The 21,595-nt window shown below is 49.9% G+C and overlaps 1 protein-coding gene across 1 annotated transcript; it reads right to left on the reverse strand.

The window, feature by feature from the left end:
- Positions 1–6,497: 6,497 nt before the first annotated feature.
- SEPTIN12 (septin 12) lies at positions 6,498–17,142 on the reverse strand. Its single transcript, XM_027612534.1, has 10 exons — positions 17,017–17,142; positions 16,451–16,636; positions 12,969–13,094; positions 12,805–12,886; positions 11,093–11,230; positions 10,827–10,944; positions 10,643–10,738; positions 7,879–7,975; positions 6,962–7,013; positions 6,498–6,874 (listed from the first exon to the last, which is right to left on the reverse strand). Exons 2-10 carry the CDS (start codon positions 16,611–16,613, stop codon positions 6,667–6,669), a joined length of 1,080 nt encoding a protein of 359 aa, XP_027468335.1. The 5' UTR covers positions 16,614–16,636; positions 17,017–17,142; the 3' UTR covers positions 6,498–6,666.
- Between the last annotated feature and the right edge of the window lie 4,453 nt (positions 17,143–21,595).

The raw sequence follows: 21,595 nt of genomic DNA on the forward strand, positions 1-21,595 counted from the left end.
AAGAGGCAAAACAGGGATGCCTGGGTGGCTCAGTCAGTTAAGTGTCTGCCTTCAGCTCAGGTCATGATCCCAGGGTCCTGGGGTTAAGCCCCATGTTGGGCTTCCTGCTCAGCAGGGAGCCTCCTTCTCCCTCTCCCTCTGCCTGCCTTTCCCCCTGCTTGTGCACGCTCTATCAAATAAATAAAATCTTAAAAGAACAGTGTTGTTTGTAATGGCAAAACATAAATGTCAATCAACAGAATGATAATTCTCTCACAAGAGATGATGTTGAGCAAAAAAACAAGTGACAGTATGACACCATTTCCATAAATTATGAAAACATACAGAACATAATGTATGTGACTTAGGGATATATACCTATGTAGCAAAAAAGTGAAGAAATACTTGGGATCAGATAAACACCAGATTCAGGATGATGATTGCCCATGGCACTTGGGACAGGAGTTGGAGAGAGATGGGTAAGGCATGCAGGGGGCAATAAACTGCAAGTTTTAATGTGCTTTTTATTTTATTTTATTTTTAAAGATTTTATTTATTTATTTGAGAGGGACAGGCAGAGGGAGAGGGAGAAGCAGGTTCCCCACCTAGCAGGGAGCCCGATGTGGGACTTGGGCTCCATCCCAAGACCCTGGGATCATGACCTGAGCTGAAGGCAGACGCTTAACGGACTGAGCCACCCAGGTGCCTCTTACTGTGATTTTTAAACAGCATCAAGGGGCGCCTGGGTGGCTCAGGTGGTTGAGCATCTGACTCCGATTTCAGCTCAGGCCATGATCTCAGGGTCATGAGGTTGCCTAGCTCGGGGCCCCACGTGGGTCCCCACCCATGCTCAGGGGGTTGTTTGCTCAAGATTCTTTCTCTCCCTCTCCCTCTGCCCCTCCCCTGTGCACGCTCTCTTTTTCTCTCTCTCCAAAATAAATAAATCTTAAAAAAAAACCCAACATCAAAATAGTTATTATTGGGAATTTGCATTCTTGAACTATTGAAACCTAGCAAATGTTTCCATAAATAATTTTCAATAAATGCAGTGCTAACTTGTATACTGTTTCTATTTCAATTATTTTAAATTTCTCCTTACCTTCTAAGATTTTTGTTTGAGGTCTAACATATATTGAGTAAAGTGCACAAATATCTCACAATGAAATGCACAAATCTCAAGTGCATGCCTCAAAGATTTTTACAAGTCTATATACTTATGTAACTTCCACCCAGATCAAGATATAGGTCCTCTTCAATGCCTCAGAAACCTCCCTCATGCCCCTCCCCAGTCAATATTCCCAACTCTGGCCTGAAACCACAAGTCTGATTTCTATCACCTTAGATTGATTTTTCGTGTTCTTGAACTTTATTTATATTTTTACAGATTTTATTTATTTATTTGACAGAGAGAGACACAGCGAGAGAGGGAACACAAGAAGGGGGAGTGGGAGAGGGAGAAGCAGGCTTCCCGCTGAGCAGGGAGCCCGATGCGGGGCTCGATCCCAGGACTCTGGGATCATGACCTGAGCCGAAGACAGCCGCTTAACGACTGAGCCACCTTAACGACTGAGCCACCCAGGCGCCCCTGTTCTTGAACTTTATAAAAGGCATCCACATGGTACTTTCTATCTGCTCTCTGGTTTCTTTCACTCATCATTAGTTCTGTGAGATTCTTCCACGCTGCTGCATGTATCCGCAGTCGGCTCCTTTTTATTGCCAAGGAGTGTTTTGTTGTACCACTCTTACCACAGTTTATCTACTGTCCTGTCACTGAACATTTGCAGTTTCCAATTTGGGGCTGCTGTGACCATTCTTGAATAAATATGAATACATTGCATGTAATCTAGTTGATGTTTTATTGTACCAGGTACATGGAAATTGATTTTGTGATTCCCCTTGTAAAAAAAATGCTATTGTTATTGAATATTATGACTGTATCATTATGACATGAACCTGCTTAGTGTCCTGCACAATGCAAACCTTCCCCCACCCCCAACACACACACTTACAGAACAGAACCATTTATCTACACAGAACCCTGAAGCAAGGGCTTATTGTTGCTATTCCTGTTTCACACATGAGGACATCATTCTGGGGTGTCAGGTGACTTGCCTAAGGTCCTGCAGTTTAGAAGGGGCAGAACCCTCACTTGCCGGGCCTAGGAAATCCCAAGATGTGTCAGATGAGGCCTCAGCCCTCCCCCAACTGGTGTTGGGCAGGAAATGCACAGGAGAGCTGTGTGAGGCCATTACTGGGCACGTAACGAACAGTCTGTGCCAAGTGTGAGTTGCAGAGTCACTGTAGGCATGGCGAAAGCTTCCAGAGCTTGGGGTAAAGTCATGGGTAGAGAGCAGGGCCAATGCGCCCTGAAATATCAGCACTCCCTGGATTGCCTCTCCCCAGCCTGAGAAGAAAACTGCCCTAGTGAACAAGCAAGGACAGGCTGGGTGAGGATGCTGTGAGAGCAGGTTGTTGGAGGCTGAGGGAGGCTGCAGCAGAGGGAGCAGGAAGGCAGGCTAGTGGCCTTCCACCAGCACCTGCTGGCAATCCTGACTGCAGCACATCCTAACTTTCAGGGAAGGGATAAGAGCCAGTATTTCACACAGTACAAAAGGAGACAAAGGAAACATTAAGTCTCCTTCCCTTTCTTGACCTCCAAAGCAACTGACCTCCCCAGAAGCAACCATTTGTTCCAGGGTCTTCAGTATCTTTCTGGAGATATTCATGCCCCATGTGCTGCCATCCTCTATGTCCTCTATTGCTCCTTGTTTTCCTCGCATCAGTGTCATTAGGCAATCAGTCTGTATCTGCACAGAGTCATGATGGGGAACTCAAATTCGACAGGCTGTGGGCCTGCCCTTCACCACCTCTCTGTCCTCATTTCTCCCCACTCTCTCCCTTTCTCCTGGTTCATGTTGCTCCAGCCACAGAGGCCTCCTTGCGAGTCCTTGAACACATCTAACATACTCCTGCCCCAGGGCCTTTGCACTAGCAGTGGCTTTTCTCTTTGTGTGGAGTGCTAGGATTCTAGTTATCTCCGTGGCTTATTCCTTTACATCTTTACTCAATGTTCCCTTCTCAGTGAGGCCTCCCTGACCCCTTCCTCCAATTATAAACCCTAGACTGTCCTATACCCCTTAAATGCCTTACTCGGTGCCAGAGCACCCACCTAGGTGCAAGCTCCCGAGGACAGTGACTTGGTTTTGTTCCCTGCTGAACCCTTAGCCTCTGTAGCAGCATATAGTGGACCCTAAAGATCCATGAGTAGAATTAACACTTGGATGATAATAGTGCTGCCTCAATTTTTTTTTCTTCCAGCTTCATTGAGATATAATCGACAAATAACATTGTGTAAATTTAAGGTATACAACTTAATGATTTGATATGCATATATATTGTGAAATGATCACCACAATAAGGTTAGTTAGCACATCTGTCACCTCACATAGTTACCTTCTTTTTTTTTGATAGTTTAATGTTCTTTTCTTTTTTTTTTTTAAGATTTTATTTATTTATTTGACAGAGAGACACAGCAAGAGAGGGAACACAAGCAGGGGGAGTGGGAGAGGGAGAAGCAGACTTCCCGTGGAGCAGGGAGCCAGATGTGGGGCTTGATTCCAGGACCCTGGGATCATGACCTGAGCCGAAGGCAGACGCTTAACAACTGAGCCACCCAGGTGCCCCTCTCTCTACTTTTTGAATGAGGAACCAAAGCCTCGAGATTGAGTAACTTGCCTGGGAATTAGCAGGAGGGTAGCAGCAAGAACGCCTTGATTTACTTCAGCCCTTTTCTTTTCTTTTTTTTTTTTTTTAAGATTTTATTTGAGAGAGAGAATGAGAGAGAGAGAGAGCAGGAGACGGGGGAAGGTCAGAGGGAGAAGCAGACTCCCCACTGAGCAGGGAGCCCGATGCGGGACTCGATCCTCATGACCTGAGCCGAAGGCAGTCACTCAAACGACTGAGCCACCCAGGCGTCCCATACTTCAGCCCTTTTCTTTTGCCAATGAGGCTGAGTTGGCTCTGGGGCAAGAGCAGGGCCTTATGGGTAGATGTTTATCTAGCCCTAACACTGCACCCAAATGATTTATTGTTTCTCCACAGAGCCCTGCAAACATCATTTCCAGTGTCTGGCCAGAGGTACAGGGAGAGACAAGTTTGATGTTTAACGGGCTGACACTTAACCGACTGAGCCATCCAGATGCCCTTTTACTTCATTCTTTTCAAGGACCACATTATATTCTATGGGGTGGTGGCTGAAGAATACGCCCCCACACACCCAGTATCCAATTCCTGTGCCAGAACTTATATATACGCTACCTTTTATGACAAAAGGGACTTTGCAGAGGTGATTAAGAATTTTGAGGAGGGGAGATGATCCTGGATTGCTCCAGCAGGGACCAATGTAGTCACACGTGTCCTCATGAGACACCTGCAGAGGGAGATGGGCCGTGTGACAACTGAAGAAAGGTGGAGGAGGGGACCACGAGCCAAGGCAGCCTCTAGAACCTGGTAAAGGCAGGGAAGCTGACTCTCCCCCAGAGCCTCCAGAGGCAGCACCACCCTGTGGACCCTTCGATTTTGACCCAGTGATACTGATTTCAGACTTCTGCCTTCCAGAACTGTGAGAGAATAAATGTGTGTTGTTCAAGCCTCCTGTTTGTGCTTCTTTGTTACAGCCACCATAGGGAACAGATTCTTGTGGTATGGATACCCCATGATTTAATTAGCTGCCCATTCCTGGTGGGCAGTGCACTGTTTTCTGTCTTTACTACACTGGGTGCCACCGGCAGTGGCTCTCAACTGGGGAGATTGTCTCCCAGGGGACATTGGGCAATGTTTAGAGACAGTTTTATGTGTTACAGCTGGAGGGCTGTGCTACTGGCATCTAGTGGTGGAGGCCCAGGGTTGAACATCCTATAATGTGTAGCTACAACACAGAATGACCTGGCCTCAAATGTCAACAGTGCTGAAGTTGAGAAACTCTGGTCTATCCATTAGATCTGTTCCTAGAAATACAATTTTCTTTCTTCTTTCCTCCCTTCCCTTTTTCTTTCTCTTTCTTTTCTTTCTTTCTTTCTTTCTTTCTTTCTTTCTTTCTTTCTTTCTTTCTTTCTTTCTTTCTTTTTTCTTTATTTCTTTCTTTATTTTCTTTCTTTCTTTATCTTTCTCTTTCTTTCTTTTTTTCTTTTTCTTTCTTTCTTTCTTTCTTTCTTTCTTTCTTTCTTTCTTTCTTTCTTTCTTTCTTTCTTTCTTCTTTCTTTCTTTCGCTTTCCTCTTCCTTCCTTCTTTCCTTCCTTCCTTCCTTCCTTCCTTCCTCCCTCCCTCCCTCCCTCTCTCCCTTTTCTCTTTCCTTCCTTCCTCTTTTTTATTTGCGGGGTGGGGGAGGGACAGAAGGAGCGGGAGAGACAGAATCCTCAAGCAGACTCCCCACTGAGCCTGGAGCCCAATGCAGGGCTCAATCCCAGGACCCTGAGATCATGACCTGAGCTGAAATCAAGAGGTGGATGTTTAACGGGATGAGCTGCCCGGTCGCCCTGAGAAATATAATTTCAAATACAATCTCTAAATACAATTGCTGAGCCTGAGGGTGTGTGTTGTTGACATTGCCATATTGTCTGGAGCTACTATTGACTTAAAGTATGTGCTCAGTCCCTATGTGGCAACATGCAGCCTCTGGGATGTTGGTGCAGATGGTGTGGGTCCCCACAGGCCCCGGGAGTTCCTCAAGCCTGGTTGGCAGGTTTGTGAATTGGTGGGGTCAACAGCTATGAGGCAGGTGCTCTAGGGTTCGTTCATTTAACAGCTGGGTCTTGAGCAGCTGTTATGTCCAGGATGAAGCTGATATATCTCTATCCTTACAGACCTCCCAGCCTGATAGGGAGACTGACCTGAAAACAAACCATGTGATACATACAGAGTGGGCAGCGAGGAATCACACTGGGGAAGTCAAAGAGGGCATCATGGAGGAGGCAACTTGTAGCTCCTGTGATGGTTAGTTTTATGTGTCAACTTACCTGGGCCAAGGGATGGCCAGACAGCTCTCAAGACATTATTTCTGGGTGCATCTGTGAGGGTGTCTCCAGAAGAGATTAGCATTTGATTTGGTAGGCTGAGTAAAGAGGATCGCCCTCCCCACTGTGGGTGGGCATCGCCCAACCTGTTGAGCGCTCTAAAAGAGCAAAAGGGCAGAGGAAGAATGGATTTCCTTTCCCTTCTTGAGCCGAGACAACAATCTTCTCTTCATGCTGGTCTTCCAGCGCAGGGCAAAGAGGAAGACAGCAAGGAGAGGCACAGAGTTTGGGGAAGATAGCCGAAAACGGGGACTTTTCAAGTGTTTATGACAGGGCCTGGCCCTGTGCCAGGAAGGAGGGTTGGCAGCGGCGGCAGAGCCTGATTTGGAACTTGGCTCTGGTTCTGGGGCAGAAGGGGCTGGCTGTCCAAGTCACATGCTCCCAGGTCTTCAGGACCCCCGAGGGCCTGGGGTCTCACACTGTTATTTAAAAAAAAAAGAACCATACTTTTATTTGAGGATAACTCAAAGAAATCATTTACAGAATGCCTTTTGTTTTCAAAGCACAGCTTTTCATAAAAAGCAATGTCCACCTTTAATACATGCTCTAGTACATAGCTGTGTGTTGGGGGCTGCCAAGGACACTGGGAGCCCCAAGGCCCCAGGTGCCCTGGTGCTCAGTACTCCTCATCATCTTTGGAGTCATCCTGGACCTGGTGGCGCACCTTTGAGGGCCGCGGGGTGGCTGGGGGGCCTGCAGGGGCCTGGGTCAGGTTAACCCAGCCAGGCCCACGAGGCAGCAGGTGGCTCTCATTGAGCCTGCAGACGCGGTAGTTCTCGTAGTGGACGTTGTGGGTGATGTCCTTCAGGTCTTGGAGGTGGGAGCTGGGAGATGGGCAGAGGTTCAGCCTAGGCCCCACCACAGCATCCCCCTGGGGTCCCTGCAGCCCCCTGGGCTCCCTGCATCCTCACCGGATGAGCAGGTCTCTCAGGAGGGGAAACTCACAGTGCGCCAAGTTCTCCACTGTAAGTAAGACAGGACACGGAGTGCTGGCCCTGCCCCGCTGTAAGTGTCCGCTGTATGCCCCCCAATATCCACCACAACCTTTCCCCCACATTTCGCACTGTCTTATCCCACTTCCCGCTCATTCATTCATTGATTTGTCCCCAGCATCTGGTACAGGCAGCTCCTACATATAGTTGAATCAGTGAATCCACTAATCATTTATTATTGTACACTTAATAATGACTACATTATTACATTACATTATATACCATATATACCATGTAAATTATATTCTTTTAGTAATTATATTGATAAATTGGAGGCTCAGGCCCTGGCTGGTCTGCCTTCACTTCCCAGTCTCCCCCACAAGGAGGCCTCCCTCTGCTTCCTTGGGTAGCCCTGTCTCCCACCCCACTTTCTCCCAGCCATCATTGTCTCATCAGCTCTATGGGGGCAAGAACCTTGCCAGTCCTGCTTTCATTGTACCCCCCTCAGGAAACACATATAGTCTGCCTGGCACACAGTAGGCCCACAGTAAATTCTGGTGAATGCCTAGGGTGTCTTCTGGGTGCTGGGCATTGTGCAAAGCAGTGGTCTGCCCTATCCAACCACCTTCCATGTGCAGATGTGCAGTTCATCTACTGCACAAAAGCAACTGGCTATGATGTTGATGTCCTCATGCCCATTTTACTGTGAGGAAACTGAGGCACAGAGAGTTGGGGAACTTACCCGAGGCCTCCCAGCTGCAAACAGGGACTTGATCCCAGGTCTGTCTGTTTCCTGACTCCTGGCCCCGTGATGGGTGCTGAGGGTGCCAAAGGCAGTTGGATGTGCCTGGCTTTTCACCCCGCTTCACTTGCTCCTGCAAAGTCCCTGCACTCACCTTCAATGACTCCCCACTTGGTCTTCCGGCCCAGGACACACCTCCCATTCACCAGGTGCTCTTGGTCAGCCCCGACTACAGCAAAGGGGATCCGGTCCTGCAGGAGGAGATGAAACAGAAGGGTTGGCCCTGTCTGGGAGGTGGGGAGAGAAGTCACTGAGGTGTGGTGGGAGAGGCACACTGTCCTCTGTAGAGAGAGAAAGTGGTAGGAAGAGCACAGAGATCTAAAGACATGGGGCAACTGGCTGGCTCAGTGGAGTGTGTGGACTCTTGATCTTGGGGTTGTGAGTTCGAGCCCCACGTTGGGTGTACAGATTACTTAAAAATAAAATCTTAAAAAAAAAGTCACAGGATACACAGTCTTATCAATGGCTCAGTGTAGTCATCTGTAAAGTGGGAGTCAGAATGGCACACACACAGGGCTTTGTGAATGTTTGGGAAGGTTACCCAGGGTCACGTTAATAACATACTCTTGCCGATGGGCCTTCTCTTACCTGGGAAACAGGAACTGTGACCACCTTCATCGGTTATCATGAGGGTTAAAAGACACAGCTTCATAACCCAGGGCTTGGCAACCTACGGTAGGTGCACCGGATTGAGCCCGCACCTGTTTTCCCACATGGACCGTCTGTTGGCACACAGCCTGTGCCTTCATCTCAGACTCTGGTCAAGGCTGCTTCTGTGCTGCAACAGCAGACAGCGGTGACCGTGCAGGGACCACGTGGCCCGCAGAGTCTAACACCTTTACCATCATCTGGCCCTTTGCAAAAAAAAAAAAAAAGAAAAGAAAAAGAAAAAAAGTTTGCCAAGCCCTGTTGAAAATTCTAGTTGTTCGCTTGCTCATGGCCAGAAGTGGAGACTCGAATCCCTAAATGGCAAAAGTGCTGTCCGGCGGTGGGGGGGGGGGGGTTGTTTTTCATTTCTCCAAGAGTTAATTTGTGATGAGGAAACAACACGCAAGTTGTCTGTTGCACGCTTGTTACGTGCCAGCCCTCAGTGAACGCCCCATGTCTGGATGATTTACTGAGATGTCAAGTTTGTTCTCCTTGTACCCGGTTCTATTCGCAGGCTTTGGGACAGAAAGCAGAGGCAGTGGAGGTCGAGGCTCTCCGAGTGTTTCACAAGAAATCCTGTCTGTTACCCCAGCAGGGAGAGGAAAGAGGGAACGTGTGGAGACATTGGGTACCAGCTGGGAAGCAGGGCCTCCAAGTCCAGCTGTGTGGTTTGTTCACTGCACAAAGACAACTGGACTTGAGGCTGGGTAGGGCCGCCACCGTGCAGGCTAGCAGGGTCCCCTGGGGAGGAAGTCAAGGCCTGGGGTTGGTGGACGATGAATCCCAGGCCTCACAGGGTCCTTCGCAGGATCCAGACAGACAGACATTGGATGCACCACGAGGACAGCAAGGTGGGGGCTTGGTGTTGGAATTCACTTGATTTGGGGAAAAAGAAGATGCCATTTTTCCTCTCTCTCCTTTTTTGAAACAGCTTAGCTGGGATAGAATTCATGTGCCATAAAATTCACCCTCTTAAAGGTACCGTTCAGTGGCTTTAAAGGTACAGTTCACAAGACTGTGCCCCCATCCCCACCATCTAATTCCAGAGCATTTCACTGCCCCGAAATGAAACCCCACTCCTGTTAGCAGTCACTCCGCATTCCCCCTGACCCCAAGCCCCTGGCAACAACCACTAACCTACTTTCTGTCTCCATGGGATTTGCCTGGTGGGGACATTTCAGAACGGAATCATGTAATATTTAACCTTTTGTTGTCTAGCTCCTTTCACTTAGCGTCATGTTCTCCAGGCCCATCCGTGTGGTGGCAGGTTTTCTCTCCTTCTTAAGGCTGAAGAATATTCCATTGTGTGGACACACCATGTGTGTTTATCCCTTCATAAGTTAATATAAGACATATGCATTATTTCCCCTCTTTGACTACGGCAAATGTTTCCGCCAGGAACGTCCATGTACACGCTTTTATGTGGACGTAGGTGTTCATTTTCTCTTGGGAGTGGATTGCTGCTGGGTACTCCGCTAACTTAGTGTTTAACCTTTGGAGGGACTGCCAGGTTGTTTTCCGTTTGATCTTCCCACCAGCAGTGTGCGCAAGTTCAACTTCGCCACATCCTCACCAGCACCCGGGATTGCCTGTCATTTTGATCGCAGCCATCCTAGGGGGTGTGAAGTGGCATCCGGTGGTTTCGATGTGCGTTTCCCTTATGACGGGTGATATCGAATCGACATCTTTTTGTGTGCGTATTGGCCATCTGTTCAAATTCTCTGGGGAAATGTCCCTTCAAAACCTTTGCCCCGGGGTGCCTGGGTGGCTCATTTGGTTGAGCGTCCGACTCTTGAGCTCAGCTCAGGTCTTGATCTCAGGGTCGTGAGTTCAAGCCCCGCACTGGGCTCCACACTGAGTGTGGAGCCAACATAAACAAACAAACAAAACCTTTGCCCGTTTCTAAATTGGTTATTTATCTTTTATTGTTGATTTGTAAGAGTTCTTTATATGTTTAGGATACAAGTCCCTATCAGAGATATCATTTGCAAGCATTTTCTCCCATTCTGTGAGTTGTTGATATGACCCATTTCTTGCTCACTTTTTTGAGTTTGTGGATGTTTGGAGATTCATACCTGCTAGGAGTATGTGAACTTCCCCCCTGCCCCGAGCTGTAGAGAGAGATGAATCTTCAGATGGGAAGGATGAGTGGAAAGAAAACCACCCAGCCTTGGTCACGCCAGCCTGCCCACCCCGTCATGGCCTCCTACCCGGATCTTGCTGTTGAGGATCCTGTCATTGATGTCCTCATCAAAGCATTTCTGCGGGTACACGTCGATGCAGTGAGTCCTCAGATTGTGCTGGATCTGGGGACACAGGTGACCACATCTCATCCTGTGCACTCTGCCTCCTCCTTGCCCCCACCGACCCCATCACCCTGGGCGCCCAGATCACCCTGCGTCTGAAGGTCTCTCGCTCCTCGATGGTCAGGCTGTCGGCCCGGGCAATCACAAGCACCACGTTCACGGTCCGGCATAGCCGCTGTAGGAACTCAATGTCCAGGGGCCGCAGGCTGCGGCAATGATGGTGGTGATGGCAGTGGTGAGTATGTGAGTGAGGGGGTGCCAGCCCACAGCCCACGCCAGGGGCCTCCTCCTCCTCCTCCTCCTGCTCCCTGCCCCGGGCAGGGGGTCCTACCCCAGCAGGCCCAGCCACCTCACCAGTGTCCGGTGGGCGGCACGAAGTATACACAGCAGTGCACCCGGGTGTCGGGGATGTGGCGCTGGCGGGTGATGAGGATCTCCTCCTGCAGGTACCGCTCATACTGTTCCTTGATGTAGCCTAGGATGGGGTCCCAGCTGGGGCAGCAGAGAGACCCGACCTCAGAGCCCCAGCCCTGGGAGCCCCACCCCATCCCCCCCCAGGAAGACCAACCGCCCTGGTTTGCCCAGGAGACGGGACTTCCAGTCCTGCACAACCCAAGGCCCTTGGTTACCCAGCATCTTCCTCCTACTCCCCGGAATCATCTGAGAGGCCCCCTGCCATTCTCAAGCTGGGGCCTCAGCTTCCCTGTTCCTAAATGGGGACGAGAAGGGGTGTGGTTTTGAAAGAGATGAATTGTCCCAGCCTGGTTCAAACCACCATGGACGCTCGCCCCATTGCCACAAGGATCTCCTGGGTCCTCTCCCTTCGTCCCTTCTGCCCCTGCCGGGTTATTGTCAACACGGCACCCCAAAAGATCCTTTTACAAACAGTAGTCAGGGCACATCCCTCTTCGGCTCAGCCTGCGGTGGCTGACAGGAAGCCAGAGTCCTTACGTTGCACTCCGCACACCGTCCCACTGCTGCTTCCTGCCTGTCCTCTCCTCCTCCTTTAACCACCCTTCACACGCCGCCAGCCACACCAGCCTTCCACCGACAAACCCACCTCGGGGCCTGCGCCCGAGCCGCTCTGCATTGCACACTCTCCCCCCGTGTGAGCACACGGCTCCTTCTCTCATCTCCTGGCAGTCCGCCCAAGTGTTCTCCTTATCCGGGAGGCCTTGCTTGACCACTCTGCTTAAAATCGCAACCCCCGACAGCTCCCGACCCCTTTCATGCTCAGAAATGTCCTGCTTGGATGACAGAGTTGAGGTTCACCCTCTGTATAACTGATTTATTGTGCTCCTTGTCCCCCCCGCACCCCGCCCCATGACAATGTAAATTTCATGTAGACGAAGATGTTCATCTGTTTTGTTCACTGCCCTATCCCTGAGACTAGAACAGACCTTGCACACAGAACGTGCTCTATGAAGCACCGTGTGCAGGGCTGGCTCCCCGGGAGTGCAGACGGAGCAGTCCCGCAGCCTCCGCACTTTGGAGGGCCTGCACTTGGTTGAATGTTCTGTGGTGGTGGTTTTACAATTCTTCATACTTTTTTGAACAAGGGGACCCACATTTTCATCTCATTGGGTCCCACAAATTATGCAGATAGTCCTGATTTTGCGTGTGTATGTGTTACCAACCACTGTCACAGGGCTGGGCTCTCATTGAGAGCCTAGAATCACTCTGCAAGGTGGGTGTCCTCATTCCCAAGTGACAGAGAAGGAAACTGAGGCTTGGAGAGCTTCCATGAGCAGTTCCCAGGTTACATGGCTGGAAAGTGGTCTAACCCAGTGGTCCTGACTCTGGAGTGTGGGCTTCTAACCCTGCAATACCATAACCTTTATTGATCAATGACGTAACTGTGCCAGCCAGCAAGCTCTGACCTTTCCATACTTAACTCCCTTCAATCTTGGAGGGATGGTTGCACATACCCATTATACAGACGAACAAACTGAGACTCAACAATGCCACAGCTGGGTTAGGTTGCTTCAGGGCTGGGCTGTTTCCCCAAGGCCAGAGGGGCAGGGGGAGGGACCACCAGGGCTTGGCCCCCACTCCTGAGGACCCACCACTTGTCGTTGTTGATCTGGTCTCCAAAGCCGGGCGTATCAGTCACCGTCAGCTTGAGCTTCACGCCCTTCTCCTCGATGACTGTTGGGGAAGAGCAGAGTGGGGGGAGATTGGCCGGGGTGGGGTGGGGTGGGGGTAGGGGTGAGGGTGGGGGGCCAATCACCGTGAGTCACCGACTGCAGCTTCAGCGTCTGGGGTGTGGGCATCCCCAGGCCCGGTATGGTGGACTTCCACATCTTGGACTTGAAGAGGGTGTACACCATTGTGGACTTGCCCAGCCCGCTCTGCCCTGCGGGTAACCAGAGGACAGCAAAGGTGGTGGAAGTTTTAGGCAGTGCTTCTCAGGCTCTTAAATTGTTTTAGAAAGTGAACTGTTTTGTAAGCATAACATAAATACAGAGAAGTGGGTACTATCGTCAGGGTTCCCCTCAGTGCTTACCCCCCTTTTTATTGAGGCAAAACTCATATGATAAAAAATGAACCATTAGCCTTTTAAAGTGAACAATTCCCCCTGCTTGTTGTCTCTCTCTCCCCCTGACAAATAAATAAAAAAAAAAAAATAAAGCGAACAGTTCAGTGGCATTTAGTACAGTCCCAGCGTTGTGCATCCATCACCTCCATCTAGCTCCTGTTAAAAACAAAACTGCACCCTGGGTCGCCTGGGGGGCTCAGTTGGTTAAGCGTCTGCCTTTGGCTCAGGTCATGATCCCAGGGTCCTGGGATCGAGTCCACATGGGGCTCCCTGCTCAGTGGGGAGTCTGCTTCTCCCTCTCCCTCTGCTGCTCCCTCTGCTTGTGTTCTCTCTTAAATAAATAAGTAAATAAATAAATAAAATCTTTAAAAAAACAACAACAAAAAAGAAAACCGCAGGCCCAAAATGACATCACTTAGGCCAAGTCCCCAAAGGAAGGCTTAATATCTAACCTAATTGCAGTTCCCACCTCCCCCAAAATGGAGTCTTGACTGGTAGGTCAGGAATTTTCTGGTCAGTACCAATGAGGTAATGTCACATGGGCCTCTCTATCCCCCAAAGAGAGAGGAGGTAAACTGCCTAGGACACCTTCTTGTCTCCTAAGGGAAAACAGCCTTGCCTGGGACAATCCTCTTCTTTTGCTAATAACTTCCTTGCACGCCCTCCCCTCCCCACTTCTTTTTTTTTTTTTTTTTTAAGATTTATTTATTTATTTGAGAGAGAGAGAATGAGAGAAAGAGAGAATACATGAGAGGGGGGAGGGTTAGAGGGAAAAGCAGGCTCCTCGCTGAGCAGAGAACCCGATGTGGGACTCGATCCCGGGACTCCAGGATCATGACCTGAGCCGAAGGCAGTCGCTTAACCAACTGAGCCACCCAGGTACCCACCTCCCCACTTCTTATAAAAATCTTCCAACAACAACAACAACAACAACAACAACAACAACAACAACAACAACCACCACCCCAAAATCTTCCATGCTGCACAGCTCCTTGGAGCTCCACTCTATTTGTTAGATGGGATGCTGCCCGACTCATGAATCATGTAATAAAGCCAATTAGATCTTCAAATTGACTAGGTTGAATTTTTTTTCATTTTTTATTTTAAGTAGGCTCCACACCCAGCATGGAATCTAATGCAAGGCTTGAGTTGAACTCATGACCTTGGGATCAAGACCTGAGCTGAGATCAAGAGTTGGACACTCAACCAGCTGAGCCACCGAGGCGCACCTGAATTTTGTTTTTTAACACTCAAAAACATTTACATCGCCCCCCAAAGAAACCCCGCAGTCATCGGCAGTCCCGCCCCGTTCTCCCTCCACTGTCACCCCTGGCAACCACTGGGCTTCTTTCTGTCTCTGTGGGTTTACCTACTCTGGACATTTCCTATAAATGGAATCATGCAATATTCACCCTTTTGTGTCTGGCTGCTTCCCCTAAATATCCCCTTTTCAGGGTTCATCCATGTCATACCAGCTGTGGGTGCTTCCTTCTTTTTCATGGCTGAATAATGTTCCATCACAGGAACAGACCACTTTGTGTTTATCCATTCAATCATTTCATAAATTAAGCAGCCCATGGACACAGCACCAGGTCCAGAGATGGAACACATAGTTCCCCATAAGCCCAGTCACGCCCCATCTCAGTAGCTATTGGCCCCCAAACCCCGGGGACAGCCACTTACTTCCCCGACTTCTGGCAGCAGGGAGCAGCTCTGCCACCCTTGTCTTAGGGAAACACACAGCCTGGGCTCTCCTGTCTGGCTCCTTTCACTTGACACTATTTGGTGAGATGCACCCAGACTGTCCATTCTCCCTGCTGTGGGGGCTTCTCAAATTGTGAACCCCACCTTGCAGGAGGGAACACCTTGTTTCACAATGCAGGACACATCTTTGTGTACATAACCGACATGGTCCTTAGGGATGTGCTGTCCTATCTGGGAGTCACACTTGACTCCTGCCAAGGGCGATACAGACAACCTGAGCTGTGCCACCAGTGGCAAATGCAAACCAGATTTTGCAGACTTGGGTGTGCCAGAAAGAATGCAAAAGTTCTCGTGGATCATTTTTTATGTGGATTACATGTCATGTCACAGAGTATTTTGGAATGGTCTGGGTTAAATAAAATAAATGTTTAAAATTAATTTCTCCTGTTTCTCCTCACTTTTTTTTAAGATTTTTTTTAAAGATTTTATTTATTTATTTGACAGAGAGACAAAGCGAGAAAAGGAACACAAGAAGGGGGGAGTGAGAGAGGGAGAAGCAGGCTTCCCGCGGAGCAGGGAGCCCGATGTGGGGCTCTATCCCAGGACCCTGGGATCATGACCTGAGCTGAAGGCAGATGCTTAACGACTGAGCCACCCAGGCGCCCCTTCACTTTTTTAAAGGTGGCTACTGGAAATTTTTAAAATTACGTTATGTGGCTCACGCTATATTTCTACTGGACAGCACTGCCTTAGAATAATACTGTTCAGGAGCGCCTGGGTGGCTCAGTTGTTGAGCGTCTGCCTTCGGCTCAGGTCATGATCCCAGGGTCCTAGGATCAAGCCCCGCATTGGGCTCCTTGCTTCGCAGGAAGCCTGCTTCTCCCTCTCCCTCTCCCACTCCCCCTGCTTGTGTTCCCTCTCTCGCTGTGTCTCTGTCAAAAAATAAATAAAATCTTAAAAAAAAAAAGAGTAATACCCTTCATTGGTGCTACACAGTCTGATGTTTTATGTTCTGTTGGACCTAGTTTATTTTGTGCAAACTGTAGTTTTGGCCTACGAAATTAATTTTGCTTATATAAAAATGCAATTCCGGAGAACCTTCTGAAGGCCAGGCACTGTGCTAAACCGGATGAGGAAAGGAAGCAGAGAAGGGTCAGGGACTGTGCCCAAGGTCACACTCTGGTAGGTGTTAAGGGCTGGGACCAGGATCCGGGTCTAAGTGTTCACCACTTCCTGCCACAGCCTCCCCTTTCATTGTTCGGTTTGGGTTTGGCTGGGCCTCCATGGGTAATTTTTGTCTTTTAAGGCCTCAGTGTTTCCAGGTTTTCAACTATGTCACCTGGTGAGGGACTCTTATCAGGCCCATTTTACAGATGGGGAGACTGAGGCTCAGAGAGGTGAAGTGACATGCCCAGGTCCACAAGGTTGCATCCATTGGTCCGTCCTATGAGTCCAAGCCCCTCACTCACCCACCACCATGATGTTGAACTCAAACCCCATCTTCATGGCCTTGATCTTCAGCTGGTCCAGCATGGCTTCTATGCCCACGTAGCCAAGCATCTCGCAGGGTGGGGTCCTGGGGCTGGAGGGTCTTGATGAGCAGGGGGAGGGGGACCGCCTCATGGGGTCCATGGGGGCCAAGGGCACAGCAATGCCTGTCATCCGGGTGGGTGGAGAGAAGGGGGTCACTGGGGCTCCAGAGGGGGACCCCTGAATTCTCATTTCTGGGCTCTGGCTCATTTCTGCTGCCAGGCACTCCCGCACATTATACCCCGTAATCTACCCATCTTCCACGTCTCCACAGCTCAAGGGCCTTGGTGTGAGGTACTTGGAGGAGCTGTCTTTCAGGGGAGGCTGAACCCTTTCCCTGAGATGCACAAGCCCACGAATCTGTTCCTCTCCCCTTGCCCCAGCTTCTTTCCGCCCAGATGGGCCCCCGCCCACCCCCGCAGAATGTGGCCAGCCCCGCGAAGCCCGCCCAGGGTCTGGACCCATGGGGACAGAGAGAAAGGGAAAAGCAGCTTTTGTGTGCCACCTGATGGCCTTGGGTCTCTGAGGGAGCTTCAGGGGGCTGTCCAGTCCTGGCAGACCCTAGTGTGTGTGATGAGGGGGAGGGGACAGGGCGACAGTTAACTGAAGAATCTGAGCTCCACCCCTTTCCCCTCACGTGGGTGGGGTGGGGGTTCCTCTACAGGAGGGAGCTGAGGGCAGGGACAGGTAAGCTCCTCCAGGGTCCTTTCTGAACACTCCCCTAAATCCTTACAACGACCCTGGCCTAGTGTTATAGACAAGAACCCAGGGCCTCTGGGCAGTTCCCTTGCCCAGGGTCACCTAACTGGGCTAAGCGGGCTTCAGCCGGCCCCCCTGACTTCCAAATTCATATCCCTTAATCACTCTGCTAGAAGAAGCCAACCCGTGACCCATAGCTGGAAAGCAGAACATCCGTGTGTTCTCTTCGGGCTGTCCATTGCTGGTGCCACAGTGTTTTAAATCACCAGCACTGAAAAATCAAAAGATTGATTTAGGAAATATTCACCCCCACACTTTGTGCATAATGTTGCTCTGGGGGCCCTCTGGATGGTAGCTTGTTTAATAATCACCCCCGCGCTCCCTGCTTGGTGGGAGGCCTGCTTCTCCATCTCCCGCTCCCCCTGCTTGTGGTCCCTCTCTCACTGTCTCTCACTCTTTGTCAATTAAATGAATAAATAAGATCTTAAAAAAAAAATCATCCCAGCGCTTTGAAGCCACTGCCATTACTACCTCCAGTTTAGAGAGAGCCCGAGCCAGCCGCTCAAGGCCACCTAGTGAGGAAGCGGCAGGGTGGGATCTGAGTCCATGTGCTCACCCTCTAATGCTTCTCTCTCTCTCTTTTAAGATTTTATTTATTTGACAGAGAGAGACACAGCGAGAGAGGGAACACAAGCAGGGGAAGTGGGTGAGGGAGAAGCAGGCTTCCCACGGAGCAGGGAGCCCGATGCGGGGCTCGATCCCAGGACCCTGGGATCATGACCTGAGCCGAAGGCAGACGCTTAACAACTGAGCCACCCAGACACCCCTCTAACGCTTCTCTTGTTCACAGGAACATCTAGACTTTCAGTGTGTGTCAGAGAATGTAAGCTCTGGCGATTCTGGGCCCAGCCCACAGCTGATGAGCTGCCCTCTTTAGCTGGGCCATGAACTCTCCAATTTGCCATAGTCCTCACCCCTCCCTGACGTGTCCCTGATAAGATGTTTCTTTTCTTTTCTTTTTTTTAAAGATTTTATTTATTTGACAGAGAGCGAGGGAGCACAAACAGGGGGAACAGTAGAGGGAGAGGGAGAAGCAGGCTCCCCGCCAAGCAGGGAGCCTGATGCAGGGCTCGATCCCAGGACCCTGGGATCATGACCTGAGCCAAAGGCAGACGCTCAGCCATCTGAGCCACCCAGGCACCCCAAGATGTTTCTTATACCTAATCCATCTGACTCAGTTCTTTCTCACCTGTTTCCTGGCACGTAAGCAGTCCCCAGTCCCAGGTGTTGGCATTTTCTCTGAAAGCCCAGATAGTAAAGATGTTCAGCTTTGTGAGTCAAAACATCTCTATTGCACTTACCCTTCAGCCCTGCTGTCATAGCGAGAAAGCAGCCACGGACCGGTAAAGGGTGTGCTGTGTGCCCGTAAAACTATTTACAAAAGCAGGAGGTGGCTTGCTGACCCTGCTCTGCCCACAAGTCTGCCCCAATCCACTCACCTCCATTGTCCTGAGCCCCAGCTAGCCTTCTGTCCCTCCATACCCTTGCCCTCTGCTCCCCCACCTTCTACACATCTGACGGCAGAGGCTCAGCTGGGAGTGGGGCTGGGCAGGGCCTGTCCTGGAACGTGGTTTCATCTCCAACAGACAAATCTCTCAAGCCAAGAGTCCACAGCTCTTGCGGGATCTGGGAGACTGGCCTCTTCGTCAAAGCAAATGAGAACATTAGGTGTGATGACCAAACAGTACTGGGGACTTGTGGACTGGCCTTGAGCAGGAAGAGATTTGGCCTTTTGAAATGTCCCCTAAAGAAATAAGCTGCTCTGCAGAGAAAACATACCCCCCCACCCCGCCAAACCATCACATGTGAGTGGCAGTAGGATTCTGAACAATTGGGGGGTGGGAAGCAAGTCCCAGTGGGTGACCACTTGCATTGCAAGCAGGATGATCAGGTTTGCAGAAAGCAGCAGTCTTTTGCTGGGCGCTCTTGGCGATGTTGATTGGGAAAAGCCCGGCTTAAAATGATCTGAGCAGTGTGAGCCTGGCAGGTCAGCCCAAAGGTATACAAAGAACAGAAGACTGGAGGGAATCTCACCCACGATTTGGGTGAGTAATACACGGCTAACTAGTGTGAGTTTCTAGAGCACCTGATAAGGCTAAGTGAGTGTTAATGGGGATTATTCCACTCAGCTTAACCTGAGAAGGGGGATACTATGCATACACCAATTTTACAGAAGAGGATACTGAGGCAGAGAGGGTCAGGGATTGTGCCCCAAGGTCACACCCTGGTGGGTATTAAGGGCTGGGAGCAGAATCCGAGTCTGGGGAGTCTGACCCACCTGAAATATGTCCTGCCACAGCCTCCCATCATTGCTCTGCTTGGGTCTGGGGGGCTCTAATGGTGATTTTCATATTTTAACAGCTTGGAATGTCCCAGATTTTCCTTAATGAGAAGGTCTCACCTCCCCACCCCCACCATCAGAAGGTCTTACTTTCATAATGGGCATGAAAAACAAGAAACAATGCACCCAGGGGTCTAGATAGGAAGGCTAAGGGTCAGAGGGGAGAGGAGCAGACAGAGGGCTTCCTGCCCACCCAGCCAGGCCAAATGGTGGGGGGACAGGGGACACAGCTGGGGACCCCTATTCCTCTTTTTAAAACATTTTTTTAAAGATGTTATTTATTTGAGGGGGCAGGGGCAGAGGGAGAGAATCCCAAGTAGATTGCGCTTAGCACGGGGCCCGAAGCAGGGCGTGGAGCCTGCTTTGGGGCTCGATCTCACAACCCTGAGATCATGACCTGAGTTGAAATCAAGAGTCGAACGCTCAACCGACTGAGCTATCCAGGTGCCCCAGTGCTTCTCTCTTTTTTAAAATTGAGGTAAAGGGGTACCTGGCTGCCTTAGTCAGTAGAGTGTGCAACTCTTAGTCTTGGGGTTGTGAGTTCAAGCCCCATGCTGGGTGTAGAGCCTACTTAAAAATAAATAAGTAGGGGCACCTGGGTGGCTCAGTTGTTAAGCATCTGCCTTCGGCTCAGGTCATGATCCCAAGGTCCTGGGATCGAGCCCCGCATCAGGCTCCCTGCTTGGCAGGAAGCCTGCTTCTCCCTCTCCCACTCCACCTGCTGTGTTCCCTCTCTCGCTGTGTCTCTCTGTCAAATAAATAAATACAATCTTTAAGAAATAAAAAAATAAAATAAAAAAGTAAATAAGTAAAATTGAGGTAAAATTCACATAAAATTAACCATTATCCATTCTTTTTTTAAAAGATTTATGTATTAGAGAGAATGGGGTGGAAGAGGAGCAGAGGGAGAGAATCTTCAAGGAGATTCCCTGCTGAACATGGAGCCCAACTCAGGGCTCAATCCCAGGACCCCAAGATCATGACCTGAGCCAAAACCAAGAAGTCAGATGCTCAGTCGATTGAGCCACCCAGGCTCCCCCACCGTTATCCGTTCTAAAGAGAGCAGATAAGTGGCAGATCTGAATTGAGTACATTCACAATGTTGTAATGCCACCCCTATCCTGTTCCAAGACATGTTCATCACCCCAAAGGAAATGCCATCAGCACTAAGCACTCACTCCCCTTCCCCCGCTTTCCCCAGCCCCTGGCTACCACTAACTACTTTGTCTCTATGGATGTGCCCGTTCTGGATGTTTCACAGAAACACAACTACACACTATGTAGCCTCTTGTGTCTGGCCTCTTTCACTGAGCACCATATTTTTGAGGTGCATCCATACCGTAGCAGGTGTTAGTACTTGATTCTTCTGTATGGCTGAATAATGTGCCACAGTATGGACAGATCGCATAGTGTTTATCTATTCATCGGCTGAAGGACGCTTGGGCTGATTCCACCTTTTGTTTCCACCTTTTGGCTCTTGTGATCAGTGCCACTGTTGAACAATTGTGCACAAGTCTTTGAGAACCTGTTTTCAGTTTTCTTGGGTCTATACGTCGGGGTGCAATAGCTGGGTGTTTGATATCACCACGTGTGACTTTCTGAGGCACTACCTGATTGTTTTCCACAGGGGCTGCGTCCCCCGCCCCTCCTTTGGCAATAACACTCCAGTTGCTTCAAAACGACCCTGCCTCTGAGATCTCGGAATGGGACAGAGGGATTGTAGGGTATAAGAAGGGGACCCAGGAGACCCTAGAATATGCTGGTCAAGGGCTCTGGGATCTGAATGCCTGGGTCCCAGTTCTGCTTCTCTGCTCACTCTGGGTATGGCTGGCAGAATCATGGCTCCCAAAGATGTCTTCATCGTAATCCCTGGAACCTTGGAACAAATATTTTAACTTACCCAGCAAAAGGGACTTTGCAAACGTCATTAAGGATTCTGATGGTGAGATGATCCAATGTGATCCCAGGGGTCCTCGTGAGAGGG

Source organism: Zalophus californianus, chromosome 10 (assembly GCF_009762305.2).
Source record: "Zalophus californianus isolate mZalCal1 chromosome 10, mZalCal1.pri.v2, whole genome shotgun sequence".
In the NCBI taxonomy this organism is placed as follows: domain Eukaryota; kingdom Metazoa; phylum Chordata; class Mammalia; order Carnivora; family Otariidae; genus Zalophus; species Zalophus californianus.

Bases quoted from the DNA above. Each gene is read 5' to 3' on its own strand.
- SEPTIN12 (XM_027612534.1), bottom strand. From the start codon at position 16,613: ATGGACCCCATGAGGCGGTCCCCCTCCCCCTGCTCATCAAGACCCTCC. The intron at 11,231-12,804 runs GTGGGTCCTCAG...CTGCTGCCCCAG, and splicing joins CAGATCAACAACGACAAGTG to CTGGGACCCCATCCTAGGCT. The intron at 6,875-6,961 runs GTGAGGATGCAG...CCCATCTCCCAG, and splicing joins CTGAGAGACCTGCTCATCCG to CTCCCACCTCCAAGACCTGA.